A 20,882-nucleotide genomic window follows, 5' to 3' on the forward strand; every position below is an offset into this window, starting at 1 on the left:
AAGTATAGTTGATGTGTGAGAGATGTCCCTCAAAACTAATAATATAATAATCAGAGTAAACTCAATTTAGTAAAAATTCTAAAGTTGGGCAGCTGTGCTTCTTACCCAAAGGTCTTCAGTGGCAAGGAGACAAATACAGTTATAAATTCTAAAATGTGCAAGAGAGGAATGACCACAAAGTTTCAAGAGGATGTTTGAGTAACTGAAAGCAGGGCAGAAGGAAATGGGTGTTGCTGATATAAATAAATCGAGAGAGACACTTCAGCAGCACAGAAATCATTTTAGTCTCTCTGTGTGACTGCAGGACTGCGGTGACCTTTTAATCATCTTAAAACATTTTTTTTTTTCATGAATTTTGAGCATCTGGACTTCTGGGTTAGACAGCAGAAAATGATACTTTTCATTTTCACCTTGCTGTCAGGTCAGATATTCTACTTCTATTAAATAAATAAATAAATAAGAGTTAAGATTCTGTCATTCTACTGTTTATGTTTTGTGAATGATATATATTTATATAAATATAAAATCTCTGCTTTGTATAATGTAATGCCCCATGTTTAAGATCAGGAGAATCTAAAAGAGGAACTTGATTTCATTCCCCAGCTCAAGTTGGCTGTGATGACAGCATTGAACTGAAAGGATACAGAGGAGGAAGTGTCATCATAATTTATAAATATGATTATCTCAAATACAGCAATCACACAAAATATTTTTGCAAGATGAAAGAAGGGGATTGCAAATACATCGTTTCTCAGACAGAGAAAAAGCAGGATCTTAAAGGAAAATTCTTTGCCCTGGATGAAATTCAGTCTGGAGTTTATAACGTGCTCATTAGGAATCTGAGCCAGGAGGATGGAGGAACGTACAAATGTGGAGTGACAAACCAAAATGACTCACAGTTAAACGTGAAGCTGGAGGTGAAAAATGGTGAGATTCTGGATTTTAAAATGAGGCATATTTTAATGATTTTAGTGGTTTTAATTATACCACAGCACTGTTGAATGCTGGACTGTGATTGGTCTGAATGTGTTGATTTATTTTCTATAGCAGCACCTCTGACAGTAGTGCAGCTGCAAATCACAGGTTTATATTAATGCATTCGCTCTCATACATTCTTGTTTCTATAGTAACGGCTCATCCACGGGGACTTGTACAGTAGACACTCCACATAAACCGATAAATCATGCAATAGTTGATATGTTGATGTTTTCTCTAAGATGTTTACTTACACAACATTGAGGGAAGGAGTCTCCAGTTGTGGTAGTACATCGTAACACTCAGAGGTAAAGCTACAGTATAACTGTCAGAATCATACAGTTATACAGAATAGTAACTATATAATAAATAAATAAATATATGCACAAAATAATAACAGTAAATGGATTGAAAGGATGATTGGCGAATTGGTAAACTGTTGTAGCATGAGAGGAAATAATTTGAAAAATAATCAACTTTTGGGTGGAAACAGTAACTTTGCTTTATTAGTCATTCTCTTCCTATAAAAGCATGCCCATTTTTTAGACCGTCTCTATTTGTGCCCAGGTCAGAATAGCCACATGGCAGCTATTCATCCATTAGCTATACCACTTAAGGCCTGGTCCCACAATACAGATAATCTCATCTCATTATCTCTAGCCACTTTATCCTGTTCTACAGGGTCGCAGGCGAGCTGGAGCCTATCCCAGCTGACTACGGGCGAAAGGCGGGGTACACCCTGGACAAGTCACCAGGTCATCACAGGGCTGACACAGACACAGACAACCATTCACACTCACATTCACACCTACGGTCAATTTAGAGTCACCAGTTAACCTAACCTGCATGTCTTTGGACTGTGGGGGAAACCGGAGCACCCGGAGGAAACCCACGCGGACACGGGGAGAACATGCAAACTCCGCACAGAAACGCCCTTGCCGGCCACGGGGCTCGAACCCGGACCTTCTTGCTGTGAGGCGACAGCGCTAACCACTACACCACCGTGCCGCCACAATACAGATAATGATAACTATAAATAAATGGGTCCCCTGCAGTTTATGTGGTTGATGCTCACACCAGACCGATAACAATCCCTATAGCCCAGGCCTGGGTTTATCTGTATTGGTGAGATTGCTTCTGGAGCGATTTTTCCAGGCCTGGACCTGATCCGATAAAACATCTGACCCATCAGGTCATTGTTTACATCTGTTGTTGTCTGAGCATATGCTATTTTTCCCCGGGCATCTCTGTACATGCTTGTTGTATCTTGAAGTCACGGAATACGGATTCAAGGAAAATAAAAAAATATAATACAAAGCACGGATATTTTATTCACGGATATGTGATTTTCCATGAAATATCAATTGTAAATTAATAAACGCATAGATGCAGGTAAGATATTTTAATGACAAACTTCAGCAGTTGAAAAATTTAACTGTTTTAGATTTCTTAATTTTTTATCCGTTGTAGGTGTAATTAATGATTTTGTGTATTTAGGATTGGATAAGTGATCAATCTTTAATAATTACATGAAATCAGTCTCATTAAATTTGAAGGTTAATAGTTAAAATGAATCAATCCTATTGAATCGTTTGATTTGACTCATTTGAATTGAATCATACCATAGAATCAGTCTCATTTGAATCGTTTGAAGTGAATCATTTAGTGAATCGTTCAATGAATCATTTAGTGAATCATTTAGTGAATCATACCATTGATCCTGGGTAAATTACCACACAGCTAAAATGGTATCTTCCAAATTATTATTGCTCACTTACCCTATTACAAATTATCTACACCTTTCCTTGAATTTTTTGTGATTGGGCCACCTCAAAAGTATTAGAACAGCAGATGAATACACACAGCTTTGATAATAAATGAATTTATTATACAAAGATCAAAAATGGATAATCAGTTGGAATATAGACAGTGAGGTGTGTGTATGTGAATGTGTGTGTGTGTGTGTGTGTGTGTGTGTGTGTGTGTGTGTGTGTGTGTGTGTAAGAGAGGGAGAGAGAGAGACACCTTGGGTCTCTCTTGAAGTTGGAATGTGTCCGTGCAAGGACGAGCCAGGGTGTGGAATGTTTATCTGCAATCTTGGTATGTGTGTGTGCGGGGGGAAAGCCCTATGGCCTAGCTAAAGTGTGTTTGTTATCTGCAATCTTGGAGGAGGTGAATCCTCATGATTTAGGCTACGTTTACATTAGACCGTATCTGTCTCGTTTTCTTCGCGGATGCACTGTCCGTTTACATTAAACCGCCTGGAAACGCCGGGAAACGGGAATCCGCCAGCGTCCACGTATTCAATCCAGATCGTGTCAGCTCCGGTGCTGTGTAAACATTCAGAATACGCGGATACGCTGTGCTGAGCTCTAGCTGGCGTCTCATTGGACAACGTCACTGTGATATCCACCTTCCTGATTCGCTGGCGTTGGTCATGTGACGCAACTGCTGAAAAACGGCGCGGACTTCCGCCTTGTATCACCTTTCATTAAAGAGTATAAAAGTATGAAAATACTGCAAATACTGATGCAAATACTGCCCATTGTGTAGTTATGATTGTCTTTAGGCTTGCCATCCTTCCACTTGCAAGTGGTAAGTGATATGCACTGGGATCACACACACAGCGGCTCAGTCCCGAATCACAGCTTGTTCACTTCACTCGCGCGCTGTGTGAGCTGCGCAGGGCCAGAGTGCGCACCCTTCAGAGGGCACTCGCTGTTCAGGGCGGAGTGATTTGGAGCGCAGGATGCCTGCGGAGCCGAGCGTATCCGTGTGTTGGTGTTGCTGTGTGCACGCAAATCGTGTATTGGTGTTGCTGTGTGCACACTAATCGTTTTAAAAACGTTAATCTGATGATCCGCTGATACTGTCTAATGTAAACATGGGCTTAGTGAGCACGTGTTTTCTAAGTAACAAAGGAATTCCACACTCATAACATTATCAAACTCACTGAAATCTTAATAAGGTCAAAATGTATAATAAGAATTAAATTGAGGGTTTTAGTAAGGAATGAGAGAGAGAGAGAGAGAGAGAGAGAGAGAGAGAGAGAGATGCACAAACTTATGGATTAACCAATTTTAAATCAACAAACAAATAATAGAGAACCAAAATTCAGTGTACACTTCATTTAACTTCATATAACTTCACATTAAGTGAATAACTAATTCCTAAGACTTAAACTTCTGCCCAATGCCTTTCTTACTGCAAAAGTCTCGCCTTTTGTAGGAAGCACAGTCTTACTGGAGAAGTGGATCTCAGAGAGGAAGTTTGCGCTTCGGTGAGGAAGAGAGAAGTTTTCTCTGGAGATCTTCGTAGTTGATGAGATGAACAGTCTTTGTTCAACACTGTGCACGGATTTAAAAGAAAGAAAAGAGAAGGGCTCTTCAGAAAACTGCTTTTGCTCGCAGTTGCGTACGCTTTAAAAGAAAAATAATACTTGCAAACCAGTTTAATAACTCGCTTGAGTTGATGATCACGTGTTTCCGAAATCTAACTTGATCAGGGTTAGATAGAGAAGAAAATGCGCGGTTTAGACGTCTGATGGTGAGTACTCTTCTTCTGGTCAGTCTTGCTTGGAGTCCAATGCGAAAGAGCGAAAATGGCTGGATTCCAACTCTTTTCCTTGGAATGCTGAAAGATGTGATGTAAGTGATCCCGCCCAGGCGTGACGTAGTCAACACGGAAGTTAGCTGGGAGTTGTAGTTCTTAGACACAAGATGGCGCATGATACCTACACCGTGATGCATCATCCATATGAAATCTGTAACCAATCTGTAATATACTGAAACGTCCATGACCAATCCGTAAATTATTAGCATCCGTGATCTATCCATATTAAAATCTGTAACCACTCTGTATTTTGTATCCTTTTTTACTATATTTCCATAATCCATGACCTATCCGTGTTTTATCAACCACCGGAGTGTGTGCGTGGGTTGTTTTGGAGTCCAAGCTGTACAGTATGACCCGGAATAATGTGCTACTACTTGGAAAAAACTTCCATGACTATTCCTAAGTTGCATGTATATATATTTCCCTGAGTGTCAGAACCAAGTGATATTATAGTGGGGATTATATTTGTGGTGATTCTGCTCCAAACTGGAACTAAATTCAGACAGAGGGAAAGTCAGAGTTGGAGTTATAGATGTAGTTAGAGTTATCGGTGTTGTGGGACCAGGGCCTTACCTGTCAGGGTCTTGGGAGTAGCTGGAGCCAATCCCATCTGACTTTGGGTGAAGGACAGGGTTCACCCTGGACAAGTCACCAATCTATCACAGGGCTACACAGAGACGAACAGCCATTCACACTCACATTCACACTTATGGGGGGATTTAGAGTCATCAGTTGAAGCATGTCTTTGGACTGTGAGAGGAAACTGGAGCAAACATGCAAACTCCACACAGAGACCCCAGTCAACCAGCAGGTTCAAACCAAGAACCTTTTTGTGGTAACCACTGCATCACTGTGTGGTCCCATTCAGATATTATTTGCACCAAAATTAGCTACTTGGCTAGGATCAGGGGTAGCGTATAAATTGCATTGTTGGCTACGAACACCTGGATGCTTGTCTTGTCTCTGGGTGTTGCTATGAACAATACCATGGCCATCCACCTTAGATACAAATCACTTCGTTAGCTATTGAAACCCTGGATGCAAACAGGATTTGCCTTTTTTAAAATTTCTTCCATATTTACTGATGGGAAAATTCATATTTTATGATCAAGTTGATTTAATGCCTTTGACACTTCTGCTGATCGTTAGCCAACCAACATGGTCTGAAAGAAGAAAATGTAACTCATTAATTTGTGTCAAAGCTACATTACTCCTAAAAGTTTTACCTGTTTCATTCATCTTGACTGACAGGTCTATATTATGGGAAGTCATTTTCACAGACGACTTATCCTGGAGACACTGTTACCTTCAGCTGTACATATCCAAAAGAGCAGAAGGATCACATTAAAAGCGTGTACAGAGTGGCCAGTCAGTACATATCTGCCATCATCTTCACTTATACAGACTATGAAAAGGGAGACAGGTACGTTCTTCGCGTTTCCAAAGAGGATAAAGTCATCAATATGAGCATCAACAACATGACAGTGGATGATGGAGGACTTTATCTGTGTGGAGTTTTCAACAAAGAGTCCTCATATGTGTCTGTCTTCAGTGAAATGCAGCTTCAAGTTATTGGTGAGAAAAAAAAAAATCAGTCCTGTAATATTATTTCATGTATAGTTAGGTCCAAAAGCCTGAGTTACTCATCTGGAAATACAGTCTGTTAGAAGTATGGCTGTGTTCGCATTTACAAAACACTTTGCACATACCATCTTTAGTCAAATTCAGTATGGAAGCCATGACATTCTGATGACATTTCCAGACCCAATCAGCAGTGATGACTGGTTCTGATCTCCGAGCAGCTGAGGAGGACACTTGAGCAATTCCACTGATTTAATCACCTGTTAATCACCATTTCATTCTCATAAGATGCTACGCTTGCAGACTTATTGTTAAGTGGCAGACAATGCACACAGGAATGCTTACAGAAGCTTATGTGAGAACATGTGACATAAGTGTGAGTGTTTATGTGGGTAATTGGGAGTTTGTTGAATGTAAACTTCATATGTTTGATGACTTGGAATGTTGCTAAAACAGCTTGCTAGTTCCAGTAATATTAGTTGATGCATCCAGCATTACTCGTGGGGTGCACAGCACTTTTAATGCCTTTTTAGTAAATAGTCATTATTGTCATCAAGACCACCTAAACAGAGAACAAGTCATGACCAAGACCAGAGTATATCAAGACCGAGACAAGACCAAGACTATGAAGGGTTGAGATCAAGTCAAGACCAAGGCAGGGCGAGACTGAGTCAAGACTAGGCCCATGGCCTAGTGGTTAGAGAAGCAGCTTTGGGAACAAAAGATCGCTGGTTTGATCCCCTGGACCAGCAGGAATGGGTGAAGTGCCCTTGAGCAAGGCACCTGCTCCCCAGGCTGCTCTAGGTATGTTGCTCTGGATAAGAGCCTGTAATGTAATGACCAGATCAGTGTATGAGAAGGGGGAGTGGCGACAGCCGTTAACAGGAAGAGAAGTTTCAAATTAGCAATGAGCTGCATTCGAAGTAGGAAGTTTTACATCCAATCACAGTAACAACGCTAACAAATAAATCAGACAATGCACAGGAAATTCAGTGAAATCCCCACAGGTGTGGTCATCATCAGTCTTGAAATAAAATCCCAAGTTCTTGATGTCCAAGAGGGAAATAAGACTGAGTAAAAATGGGGTCGATTCTGAGACAAGACTGAGACCTTCAAAAAGTGGTTGTGAGACCAATCTCAAGACTAAGACTGGTCTCAAGTACTACAACACTAGTGAAGAGAATCAAAAAGAAAAGAAAATGAGGACAAACTCATGCACAGAGAAAGACAGCAACATACATGCAAAGCAAAATATTTAATTGAATCTAGCAGAAATCAATTAGCAATTGGTAATACATATTCACCATTCTAATATAAGAAGTCTAACACGTCCATCCATTATCTACATCACTTATCCATCAGGGTCACGGGCGAGAGGCGGGGTTCAGCCTGGGGAGGTCACCCATCTGTCAGGGCTAGCAGTGCTAACACAGAGAAAACAACCATCACACTCACATTCACACCTATGGGCAGTTTAGAGTCACCAGTTGACCGAATCCGCATTTCTTTGGACTGTGGGAGGAAATCAGAGCACCCACAGAAAACACACAGAGACATGAGGAGCACATGCAAATGCCATACAGAAAGACCCCAGTCAACTGACAGGTTAGAACCTTCTTCCTGTGAGGCACCAGTGCTAACCACTGCACCACCATACTAACCGAATCCACTTTCATTTAAATGTAAATTCCATAGTATTTTTTATGCATCTAAAATGAATTTGATTCACAGGGATTTCTTGATTAGTACAAGTATTAACTGTACATGGTTATATTTTCTTTCAATAAATGTTAGTGGATGCAGGTTTAGGAGGTCACATGGGAATGAACCAAACATTCAGATATGAAGGTCAAGGTCCAAAGAACAGTCCTTAAAATGAGCATGTACTGTGTGCTCTCACTATACAATGCCTTTATTACATGTATTCTCTTCAGTAACCGCTTTAGCCTGGTTAGCGTCACTGTGGTTTAAAGATCTAGGTTTTTTTATGTTATTAGGAAATTAAGTCACCTATGATTGTTAGATAAAAATACAGTACAAGTGCTTGAGTGAAGGGGATTGGTCACAATTCCTTTAGTCCATACTGGGTATGACTTTTAGTCCTGGACTAAAAATGACTTTAAACTGCAGCTGGTGGGGAGTCTCAGGTCCAGGAGGACTTAAGTATTGGGGAAAGTGGAGTTACCCCTTAATCACCATTGCTCCCAGGTCCGCTCTGACCCAGAGTGGTAGCACTTGCCTGGATTCCAGCTATGGTTTAAATAGTACATCACCAATAAGGCGCTGGCAGCAGGGCACTTTTCGGTGCAGTGTGGCAGATGAACCCAACAGGGTCAATGGCACACCATCAGATAGCATGCAGAAGAGCCACTCAAATGGCCAACGGATGGTACCACTCGGCAAGTCAGTGGTCACTGCAGGGCAACTTCCATACCTGTCAGGTCTGTGGCACTTTTGTGCACCACTTGGCATCAGGTCTGGAGGTCCAGATAGACAACACGATGGGGGCACAACATCGTTTGTCTTACCTTACTGTTCAAGGCACTTTGTTAGGAGAGGAGAATAGTAAGTGAGAGCTCACGAAACCAGAATACAGTTCCGTGGCAGCTCAGCCAGGCCATTCATGCCACTACTGCGGGTGACTCTGTTGCTCTGGTGTGGGCCTCGTGGCCCATCTGCGTTTTCTGCACATCCTAATGAAGCAGTCATCATTGCTAGTGATGGACAGCCGACAACAAGTCCACACTGGATTAAAAAATCCCTCACACACTCTTACACTCAGGCTTTTGGTCCCTAAACAGTGACTGTAACATGTGATTACTGAGCAATTCCTCATTAATATGTGTTCTCTCTTTTATTTAATGGCACCTCAATGGACACGACCAACATCAAGCACCTGCAAACATACCACGTAATATCCAAAGTTCTACAAACATGCAGATTTCCATGTTGTGCTCACAGCCAGATTCAGGTCTGTTTTAAATGTTCTGTATCTTGTAGCTCCAGGTTCTTTGGCCATCAGCATCACCATGGGTGTAGGCGTGGCTTTGCTGCTAATCGCAGGATTTGTGCTGATCTTCTACAAACTGAGGTCCACAAAGGCAAAAGGTATTATTTTGCACACAAAAACAACTTATTAAAAGCTGTGGTTTGTGTTAAGAAAAAGTTTAGTTTTTTCTTCTTCTGGCGACAGCAAAGATAAAGAACATTGGCAGATGTTTTTGTGAAGCAATTATTTCTTGAAATACTTCTTGCTGTCTATAGAACAAGACAATTTCATGGTTCATAGCAAATACATAAATTTTAACTCACCATCAGACATTACAAACACACACCTTTATCGTGGCCTGTTCTGTAGCTCAACACAGAACTTTCAGAACATGTCACAGGTAATAAAGTGAGATGGAAGATAAAGACACATTTTATGCACTATAATTTGAAGACATTGTGTTGATTCCTACATGTCCCTTTCTGTCAGCAGATGCCTCCTCGCCAGCCAACAGAGAAAACCGTGTGAACAGAGAGGTCAGTGATGAGAGGGCGCAAGAGAGAGGAGTAAAGTCTCAGCTATCTGTTTTACTTGACTACTTTCATGTTACCCATAATGCTTTGTGCCTTGGGGGGGGTGTAACCAAAATATAAACAAATTAAAACAACATAGCATCGCACACTGACAGTAATCTTTGAATTTAAATCTCCCTTTGAATTTAAACCTTCAAAGAAGTGTCAACGCTAACTAAACCAAAACTTAAAGAAATCTGCAAAGCCTTTTCTGTGGACTTCGAGAAATCAATCGGTAAAAAAAAGCACTTGTAAATATCATATCAAATGCTTTGAACATCTCTACTTCGGGTGACAGTGAGCCAGCAGCCTTCTTCATCTGTCAGCACGGGTGTTCCAACAATTACTGACCCGAAGAAGTTGGCAGAAGAGCTGAGAAAGATCGACACTGATCATAGAAGAATCCACAGTGAAATCATTTCTGCTGGGTGCTGATTAAGATGAGAAAGCCGTAAAAAAAATACAAAACGCATCATGCACAGGAACACAAGCATGGAATTCAGTCAGTCAAGTAAGGACTGTAAACACAGCAGAACTCATCTCATCTCATCTCATTATCTCAAGCCGCTTTATCCTGTTCTACAGGGTCGCAGGCAAGCTGGAGCCTATCCCAGCTGACTACGGGCGAAAGGTGGGGTACACCCTGGACAAGTCGCCAGGTCATCACAGGGCTGACACATAGACACAGACAACCATTCACACTCACATTCACACCTACGCTCAATTTAGAGTCACCAGTTAACCTAACCTGCATGTCTTTGGACTGTGGGGGAAACCGGAGCACCCGGAGGAAACCCACGCAGACACGGGGAGAACATGCAAACTCCGCACAGAAAGGCCCTCGCCGGCCACAGGGCTCGAACCCGGACCTTCTTGCTGTGAGGTGACAGCGCTAACCACTACACCACCGTGCCGCCCACAGCAGAACTGCCAGATTTATTTTTTAAGTTGAAGTTGATTTTGATTTCCTTCACTCTGATTTGAGCTCATATGCTACAGAATTACAAGAATCTTTGGGCTGTTAGAGGAAGCTGTTCAGACTACAGGGTCAGACAGGATCAGGACACTTTGTCCAATGACCATTTCATCCAATAGTTAAGACATTTCGTCCAAAGCCTTTTTCATATGCACCATCAATTATTTTATACGTGTGACAAGATCAAGATATAAATAAACCATAATTCATTTAAGGGAGTACATTAAGTACTATTAAAAACACACAGGTAAACAATCCAAAATGGCAGGTGATCTCGTAAACATGAAACTAGCAAAAGGTCGGGCGAGGCACAAACAGGCTAAATCAGGCAAAGACAAAAACAGAAACTAAGAACAGGAAACAGGATTGGAAACCCAGGGAATCTACACGGGAGAATAAAGCTCGGTAATGCGCACTGATGTGGTGCAATACTTCGTACTGAACGTGTGTTTTCTCAGTCTTTATACAGGCACGCTGATGCTTCTTGATCATGTGCAGGTGAGCCTCATTAACAGCGTGCATGCAAGAGGCCACTCAGTGCACGCGCAGTCTGGAGCACACCCGAGCAGACTCTCGCAAGCATGCCGTTAATCAGGCTCACCTGCGCATGATCAAGAGGCATCAGCGTGCCTGTATAAAGACTGAGAAAATGCACATGTTCTCATATCTGGATATCATATGTCATATCTCGCACTTGCCAAGGATATCTGGCAAGTGCAAGTACAGATTTTCTATGTAATTTGGTCTAATAAAAACAATCTCTCCCCACAAGCAGCCCTAGCCGAACGCGCCCAAAGCTGACACTCGCTGATTCCCATCATTTCTGGTTTTGTTTTTATTTTGTAAAAATGTGTTTTGCTGCTGTCAAATTCCATTGAGAATTCCTCCTTTTTTTGAACAAGCAAATACCTGAAATATAAAATAATTGATAGTTCATATGAAAAAGGCTTTGGATGAAATGTCTTAACTATTGGACGAAATGACCTGTATCCAGTCAAACACTGCATTCAGTCTCCCTACATAAACACTAAAAGGGGAAGGACATGGAAGCTTACTTACACTGCATCATTTGTGCTTTGTTTTGGGAGTTAATCCTTCAATAAAGTCGTCCTTTTCAGTTCTTTGACTTGTCCTTGTTTTTCAGTTTTTGCTGATTAAACACAAAAGCAGAGCGGTTGTAGGCTTTGTGACTTGGATCATTAGACTTTACACCACCACTGAAGTGTGCAGAACGCAGTTGTGTGTTGTCTCTCGGTGTAACATTTTGACAGTGAATTCTCTTTAGATTAGATAGAACTTTATTGATCCCTTTGGGAGGGTTCCCTCAGGGAAATTAGGATTCCAGCAGCATCCTTACAGGATAAACAGAGAATAGAAAATGGAGAAAAAAACTTCTAGATGAATTAAATTAAATTAAGTATTTACATATACAAATATAAAAAGAATAAGATATGGGGAAGAGAGGAAGGGGGTGAGGAAAAATAAGGGGGGGGGGGGGCAGGAGAGATATTGCACATTATATTGTACATTGTCCGGTATTGCTTATTGTTAGGCTAGGCTACTGCTCCTTCCCGTCCTCTGTCCTCCTGTTACCCCTCCTCCCCCCCAGAGAAGAGTTGTACAGTCTGATGGCGTGAGGGACAAAGGAGTTTTTGAGTCTGTTTGTCCTGCACTTGGGAAGGAGCATTCTGTCACTGAACAGGCTCCTCTGGTTGCTGATGATGGTGTGCAGAGGGTGACTGGCATCGTCCATGATGTTCAATAGTTTGTCCATAGTCCTCTTCTCTGCCACTGTCACCAGAGAGTCCAGCTTCATGCCGACCACAGTGCCGGCCCGCCTGATCAGTTTGTCCAGCCTGGATGTGTCCTTCTTGGATGTGCTGCCCCCCCAGCACACCACAGTGTAAAACAGGACACTGGCGACCACAGACTGATAGAACATCCACAGGAGTTTCCTGCAGATGTTAAAGGAGCTCAGCCTCCTAAGGAAGTATAGCCTGCTCTGTCCCTTCCTGTATAAATGATTGGCATTGCAAGTCCAGTCCAGCTTGCTGTCCAGCCACAGCCCGAGGTACTTGTAGGAATCCACAACCTCCACCTCGACTCCCTTGATCAGAACTGGTCGTGACCTTGGTCTGGACCTCTCAAAGTCAATGACCAGCTCCTTGGTCTTCGAGGTGTTGAGCTGCAGATGGTTCCTGTTGCACCACACAGCAAAGTCCCTCACCAGGCTCCTATACTCCTCCTCTCTGTCGTCACTGATACACCCAATGATGGCTGTGTCATCGGCAAACTTCTGAATGTGACACAGCTCCAAGTTGTAGCAGAAGTCCGCAGTGTACAGGGTGAAGAGAAGAGGGGCCAGCACCATGCCCTGGGGTGCTCCAGTGCTGCTAATCACAGCGTCAGACGTGATGTCCTTCAGCCTGATGTACTGTGGCCTGTCGGTGAGGTAGCTGGAGATCCAGGTGACCAGGCAGGGGTCCACTCGCATCCTGTTCAGTTTGTCCTGAAGCAGTAGGGGCTGGATGGTGTTGAAGGCACTCGAGAAGTCCAAGAAGAGGATCCTCACTGTGCCATTTCCCTTATCCAGGTGTGAGTGGGCTCAGTGTAGCAGGTAGAGGATGGCGTCTTCCACACCAACACCTGCCTGGTACACAAACTGCAGACAGTCCTGGGCATGTTGTACCTGGGGCCTGAGGAGGCTGACGAAGAGCCACACCAACGTCTTCATCAGATGTGAAGTGAGTGCCACCAGTCGGAAGTCGTTCAGCTCGCTGGGCCGATTCTTTTTGGGAACTGGAACGATACATGATGTCTTCCAGAGGGTGGGCACTCTCCCCAGCTGCAGGCTAAGATTGAAGATGCATTGGAGTGGTTCACCCAGTTCAGCAGTGCAGGTCTTCAGTAGTCGGCGACACACCTTGTCCGGGCCTGCTGCTTTCCTGGGGTGAAGCTTCCTCAGTTGACCTCTGACCTGGTCTGCAGTAATGCATGGAGGAGTCTGTGTTGAGGTGGGGGAGGAGGGGGCTGCTGCGATGACTGGGGGGAGGTGCATTGAGGGAAGAAGGAGAGATGGCTGCAGTGAGGTGGAGGGTGGGAGGGACGTGGGCTGGTTGAACCGGTTGAAGAAGTCATTCCACTCATTCGCCCTCTCCACTGTCCCCTCAACAACTCTGGTCTCTGTATTGTGGCCTGTGATGGTTTTCATACCTTCCCAGACCTCCCTCATGCTGTTCTCCTTCAGCTTCTGCTCCACCTTTCTCCTGTAGCTGTCCTTAGCTTCCCTCACGCAGTGTTTCACCTCCTGCTGTGCTGCTTTCATTGCCTCCCTATCCCTGCTCCTGAAGGTGGCCTTCTTCCTGTTGAGGACAGCTTTGACTTCCTGTGTTACCCATGGCTTGTTATTAGAGTAACAACGTACAGTCTTAGCGGGGGAAACCACATCTGCACAGAAGTTGAGATAATCTGTCAGACAGTGTGTCAGCCCCTCTATGTCCTCAAAGTGTGGGCTAAGCAGCATATTCCAGTCCATGATGTCATAGCAGTCTCTGAGGGCATATTCCATTTCAGGGGACCACCTCCTGATGGAGCTAGTTGTTGCAGGCTACCTTTGAACCAGGGGGGTGTACTTTGGCTGTAAACAAACCAGGTTATGGTCAGACTTCCCTAGTGGGGGGAGGGGTGTAACTCTGTATGCATCCCTCACATTAGCATACAGCAAGTCAATTGTCCTGTTGTTCCTTGTTGGACAGTCCACAGCCTGGTAAAAAGCAGCCAAAGTAGAGTCCAAAGTAGCGTGATTAAAGTCCCCAGAAATGATCATAAATGCCTCAGGGTGCTGTGTCTGCAGCCTTGCTGTGACAGAGTGAATCCTCTCACATGCAGCGGCTGCGGCTGCCCTCGGAGGGATGTAAACACAGATGGTGATCACGTGACTGAATTCCCTCGGCAGATAATATGGCCATAGGCTAACAGCTAGCAACTCCAAGTCCAGGCAACATAAAACTGTCTTTACAGAGATATGTCCTGGGTTACACCAGTGGTTGTTAATATAAATGATGAGTCCCCCACCTTTGCTTTTCCCACATGCATTAGTGTCTCTGTCGGTTTTCACAGCAGTGAATCCCCACAGGTCCACGTTAGCATCCAGTATGAGGTGTGTTAGCCATGTCTCCATAAAGATAAACAAGCTGCTCTCCTGATAAAGCCACTGATTGTTCATTGCGGATAGCTCATCGACTTTATTTGACAGCGAGTTCGCATTCCCCATGATAACGGAGGGAATGGATGGTTTGTAGTGCTGCCAGTTGTCTGCTAGCCTAGCTTAGCTCCAGCTTTGCAGCCCCTGGGTTTCCTCCTCAGCTCTGCTGGGATGGGGTGTCGTATCCCAGCTTGTCCCATTTTTTTCAGGGCCAGCAGCTCCTCTCTCGAAAAAGTGAGAAAACTGGCTCCTGGTTGTGTGTTAAAGTTAAAAATATCCATGTGATATAAGTAAAACACACAATGTCTTCGTAAGAAGAGCAGAAAAGTAAAAAAGGTGGAAAAAAGAGGTATAAAGGGCTAAAAACTACAGAGCTACTGGAGAGGCAGTTGTCTCACCACAGTGCCCCATTGATATCTTTAACTACACTTTTCGATGCTTAGCCTCTTTAGGTATTCTATAAAACTTTAAATCAGGATTTATTTTATGGTTAGGCAAGTTGGTGCACAGCAAAAGTTGTTTTCCCCATGTGAATTCGAAGGAATGACGGAGGTTATCTGACTTAGTAGACAAATATAGCACCTGGTTACCCCCCATGGCACAAGGCATTATGGGTATATGAAAACAGAGAATGCAAGGTTTAAATTTGCCAATGGGGGAAAAAATGCAACTGCTTTTTATGGGTTTTTTTGTAAGTGGCATAGAAATGAGATTAGATGGATGGAAGCAAAGATGGATGGATGGATGGATGGATGGATGGATGGATGGATGGATTGTGTCCCCATCGTGAACTCCCCAACTGCATACTACTGTAAAAATATGAAATAATAAAATACTAATCTTGGCACGGTGGTGCAGTGGTTACTACTGTTGCTTCACAGCAAGAAGGTTCTGGGTTCAGACCTCCCAGGCCTTTCTGTGTGGAGTTTGCCTGCATTGGTTCATTCCCAAAGTCAAAGACACATGGATTAGGTTAACTGGCTACTCTAAATCTCCCATAGGTGTGAAAGTGAGTGTGAATGGTTGGTTAATTCTGTGTTAACCCTAGCGAACTGTGCAGGGTGTACCCCGCCTCTCACCCAATATCAATGTCCCCATGACCCTCATACCCCTTTTCCACCAAATCAGTTCCAGGGCTGGTTCAGGGCCAGTGCTGGTGCTGGTTCACAACTCGTTCAACTTGCGAGCCAGCTGAGAACCAGTTTGCTTTTCCATAGCTCGGGGTGCTAAGGGGAGCCACGTCATTACGTCACTGTATATGTCAGTTACGTTACTGCGTTTGCATAAACCTTGGCGCGAACATTGAAGCAACAACAGCACGGAGAAGAAGAAGAAGAAGCAGCAACAACAATAATGGATGACTTCGCGTTTGTAAAGCTGCTGCTTCTGGCTTTACAGTGCTTCATTGGGATCAGAAAACAGCACATCCAATATGTTTGTGTTGATTGACAGGTTTTGAGTGGACGGCGATTACGTTCAAGGAGACAGGTAATAACCTAATAATGTTTTGACTCTTACTTACACTGAATGTGAGATGGTTATGTTAGCCTTTGTTATGAGCTAACATTAGCCGGTGTTATGTCGGCTTTGGTGGTCTTGCTATTGTTGTTGGTCTTAACAACTCCGCCCCCGCTGACGTAAGCGGTTCTTTCCTCTGGCTCAGCAAAGAGCTGGTGCTAGCCTGGGACTGGTTTTTATGGCCCCAGAGCCAGTTCTTTGTCAGTGGAAACAGAAAACCCAGTTCCAAACTAAGCACTAGCCCCAAACCAGCCCTGGAACTAATTTGGTGGAAAAGGGGCATCAGTGAATAAGTGGTATAGAAATGATGAGTGATAATCTTGTTGTGTGTCTCTCTCTCTCTCTCTCTCTCTCTCTCTCTCTCTCTCTCTCTCTCTCAGGGTGCCAATTCTACCTATTATGAGGAGATTCAGGATCTACAGGTCACTACTCTTTATTCCATCGTCCAGAAACCCAGAACTCATCACAGCTCTCCAAATCCAGCTGGTAGATCTACCACTTCACCTCCAAACGCTGCTAAGCAGGATGTCTACTCTTTGGTCCAACTTTCCAAAACAGAAATGGAATGAAAACAATAATAATCACATTTTTACGCATTTTAATTGTGATATAAGTGCATATAAATAAAGCAGGTGGTAGTGGAGTTAAAAGAGCAGTCATACATGTATGATTTACCCACTTACCCTCCTATTTGTCAACTAACACCTCTGATTTACTGAGTAACCAGCCAGTTTAACCACTAACCCGCCGATTTAACCAATAACCCCTCCAATTTATCCACTAACCCCTCCAATTGACCCACTAACCCTCTGATTTAACCAATAACCCTTCGAATTTACCCACTAACCTTCCGATTTATCCACTAACCCCTCTGATTTACCCATAAAGCCTCTAATTTACCCACTAACCATCTGATTTGCCCACTAACCCTCTGATTTAGCCAATGACCCCTCCGATTTACCCACTAACCCCTCTGATTTACCAGCTCACCTCTCTGATTTACCCACTAACACCTCTGCTTTAACCACTAACTCACTGATTTAACCAATACACCCTCTGATTTACCCACTAACCCCTCTGATTCACCCATTAACCCCTTTCATTTATTTATTAATCCTGAGTTTTACCACTGATTTACTTACAAACTCTCTGATTTAACCAAGCATCCCTCTTGTTCCTCCACACACACAGTAATTTATCCACATACCCAAGTAAAAATAGAAATCACATGAAACATTGTATGATCAGTGTATGAAACAACAATATTATGACACTTCCCGTTAAAGTTTCAGAAGTGGCTGAAGGAGGGAAAGTCTGTTCTGCTTTTTGTAACCATTACTGTTTACTATGTTTATGCTGTCAGCACATTTGAAATTAGTCACGAATGTTGCGTGTATGAAGTATAATTCTTATCTTTAAAGACTTAACACATCAGACATTTTCTTTTTGTAAAAAGTTTACTATGATGATGACAGTCAGGTTCTTTATAGCACTGGTGACACCCCACCTCAGAAACTGGTCCATGCAGGTTTTGTCCTTTCTCACTTTGACTGTTACAATGCAGCAGCCTCAGGACTTCCTACAATGTGTGTAAAATGTGGAAGCATGAATATTAACATTTTTCAATAACAAGAGAAGTTTTAGCATCAGTCCATTGATCACTTGCTTCCCATAAAATTGACTTTTACATTGTATCACTAGTTTATAAATCTCATGATGGCAAAGCACCTTCATACACAGAGGTCTCCGATACTGTAAATAGTGATCCTGTTTGTCATCTAATGTTTTCACATTCTCCATTTTTAGGTTCTGTCTATCGCTAGGGGAAAAATAATAATAAATTTAATTAGTTTTGCATTATTTTCATTATTTTTGCTGGTATATTATTTTCATTGTGTTTTTTTTCCCAAGTTTTAGTTTGTTAATCTAATATAAACCAAGCTCAGGATCAATCCTGAGGTCAGGTTACTGTTTGTGTGAGGTTTTGCATGTTCTTTACATGTCCATGAAAGTTCTCAGGGTTCTCCGGTTTCCTCCAACCTCCGCAAAACATGCCAGTTGGTAAATTAGGAAGATAAATTACTCTTAAGCCAGTATCTCACTGGGCAGCGACAGCTTGCGACAAATTGCGAACACCATTCGCGAGAGAGTTTCAAAAGTGTCTTGAAATATTCACGGGGCTTCTCAATTTCCTCGCATGAGTCGCAAAGTGTCGCTCCTTCATTACTGAAATTTTGAACATGTTCAAAATATTCGTGTGACATAATTTCTCTCAAAGTAGCCGCAAATGTGTCGCTGGTGTCGCAAAGCTGTCGCAAACCCTTCTCAAGTCAGTTTCCGTGAGGCTTCCTCTACTTCCCTGCCTGCCGAGGGAAAGCCGGGCTGCGACAGCCTGCGACTAGTTGGAGACACAACAATTGTGGTAAAATATGCGAATATCAATTCAGTGTGATTCCAAGTGAAAACTGTCGCTAATTCGCATATTTTTTCGCAATTCTTGTGTCTCGAACTAGTCGCGGGTTGTCGCAGCCCAGTGAGATACTACCCTTAGGTGTGAATGTGTGTGTATGTTGTACACTGTGATGGACCAGAGACCCATCCGGGGTGTATTCTCACCTCACACTGGTGTTCCTGGGATGGGCATGGGATCCATTGTGACCCTGATCAGGATAAAGCATTTCCTGAAAGGGAGTGAGAGTGTTAATATTGATATTGCTATGTTTTTACTAATATTTGACTATAATTCTAATTTTATGATTATTGCTTCCTTATTTTATGCTTTCTTCATCATATCGTAATTCACAACATTTTAAATGCATGAAATATTGATTCTGAAATTGTGTATGTTCTATCCGGGATCTTTTATTGCAAAGAAACTGGATATTACAGTATGTTTGTAATGGCCGTATGTGTCTGTATTGTTTGTATTTTCCTGTTATAACAATGGTTGCTGCTTTCTTGACCAAGTCACTCTTGAAAAAGAGATTTTAATGTCAGTGAGCTTTTTTTTACCTGGTTAAATAAAGGATGAAGATGATGATGATGATGGATACATCACAGTTTTATTGGTGAATCCAAGGCAGGCTGCAACAAGCGGCCTTAGCATACCAGGGCTCTTCTGAGGCTCCTCACCAAAGCCAACAAAACAGACGTCTGCACTGTGATGGGCTTGATGTCCACATGAATATCCTTTAGATATTTTTCAAGTCTCTCTGTTACACTTCCAAGCACCTGTATAACAACAATGGTGATCACAACTTTCATCTTTCATGCTACATAATCTACAGAGAGAGTCATTCTGAGTCTTATCTATCCTCATTTGTTCTGAACGACTGGCTCTGTGCTGCCATTATTAATCCTTCAGTCTGCTTTTTGAGTCGGGCTTTTTCAAACCATGCCCAGCTTTTTTCACTAGCAAGTCCACCAAGCTCTCTGAAGAACTGTCCATGAAGCTCTTTCTCTTTCAATTCTTTCATCTGTTCCTCACACCGTCTTTCTTGAACTCTTTAGTACTCTCGATTGGACTGCTCATATTTCCACTGGCTGCTCCCAGTAACCTTTCATTGCTTTCAACTGAATAGTTTTCCAATCCAAGTATAGCTTGGTCAACACAGTCCTCGACTGAGATCAGACCTCTGCCACCTATCCTTCTGGGAAGGTAAAGTTATAGACAGCTACACTGTCTCTTGGATGGAAGGTGTTGTACATGTTGAGATATTTTCTGGTTCTTCTGTCTTATATTCTCAGTTCATCTCTGGTCCGATTAATGAAACTTGTCAAGTGGCTCAACAATGAGACAGCCCATGTACTGATACTATTTATAGAGGTGGACAAAGAACCCAACTTCATTACTTAAGTCAAAGTACAGGTCCCACTGATCAAATGTTACTCCAATACAAGTGAAAGTTGTACAGTCAAATTTTTACTTAAAGCATATACGCAGAGCCATGTCCTCGCTTTCATTTATAAATGCCTTGAGACCTCAAGAATGGCACAGGAATAGTTTTAAGCGTTAACAATAAATCTAATATAGTAATTTTTATGATTAAAGTGATTTATATAGGTAGCGGTCTGAGTGAATGACCTTGACGTCTGTAAAGTCACAGCAGGAAGTCTATTGGTCTCATCGCCATTTCCGCTATACTAAAACACAGAGCTGACTGTAACTCTGATCCTCCATTTTGAGCTAATTTATCGCCATGCCACGTAGATGTGTTGCTGGCCGGTGCAGCAACATGACAGAAGGTGGATTTATGTTGCATTCATGGTCCAAGAATGTTCAAACTGCAGAGATTTGGACGTGTTTTGTGAGAAGTTCATGGGCACACTGGGCACCTACGAAGTGGTCTCTCCTCTGCTCTGTACATTTTACTGAGGACTCATACGAGACCTCTGATCTGTTGAGGAGCATTGGCTATAAGCCTGTATTGAAAGAGGGTGCAGTACCAACAA

The 20,882-nt window shown here is 42.8% G+C and overlaps 1 protein-coding gene across 3 annotated transcripts; it reads left to right on the top strand.

Moving 5' to 3' along the window:
• The first annotated feature begins 300 nt into the window (after positions 1-300).
• LOC132866464 (polymeric immunoglobulin receptor-like) lies at positions 301-19,473 on the top strand. 3 transcript variants are annotated; one of them, XM_060899249.1, is made up of 7 exons: positions 301-421; positions 604-927; positions 5,842-6,165; positions 9,065-9,082; positions 9,172-9,279; positions 9,650-9,696; positions 16,811-19,473. In XM_060899249.1, exons 1-7 carry the CDS (start codon positions 349-351, stop codon positions 16,997-16,999), a joined length of 1,083 nt encoding a protein of 360 aa, XP_060755232.1. In that variant the 5' UTR covers positions 301-348; the 3' UTR covers positions 17,000-19,473. The 3 variants fall into 3 exon arrangements, with proteins under 3 accessions (XP_060755232.1, XP_060755233.1, XP_060755234.1); XM_060899250.1 differs by having other exon boundaries at positions 9,653-9,696; XM_060899251.1 differs by having other exon boundaries at positions 5,995-6,165.
• The last annotated feature ends 1,409 nt before the right edge of the window (positions 19,474-20,882 follow it).

The sequence above is a fragment of the Neoarius graeffei genome, chromosome 18, assembly GCF_027579695.1.
Source record: "Neoarius graeffei isolate fNeoGra1 chromosome 18, fNeoGra1.pri, whole genome shotgun sequence".
Classification (NCBI taxonomy): domain Eukaryota; kingdom Metazoa; phylum Chordata; class Actinopteri; order Siluriformes; family Ariidae; genus Neoarius; species Neoarius graeffei.

Excerpts from the sequence above, each read along its gene's own strand:
- LOC132866464 (XM_060899249.1), top strand. The coding sequence starts at position 349 with ATGAATTTTGAGCATCTGGACTTCTGGGTTAGACAGCAGAAAATGATA. Across the intron at positions 9,280-9,649 it reads GAGGTCCACAAAGGCAAAAG|CAGATGCCTCCTCGCCAGCC; the intron begins GTATTATTTTGC and ends CCTTTCTGTCAG. Across the intron at positions 9,697-16,810 it reads AAAACCGTGTGAACAGAGAG|GGTGCCAATTCTACCTATTA; the intron begins GTCAGTGATGAG and ends TCTCTCTCTCAG.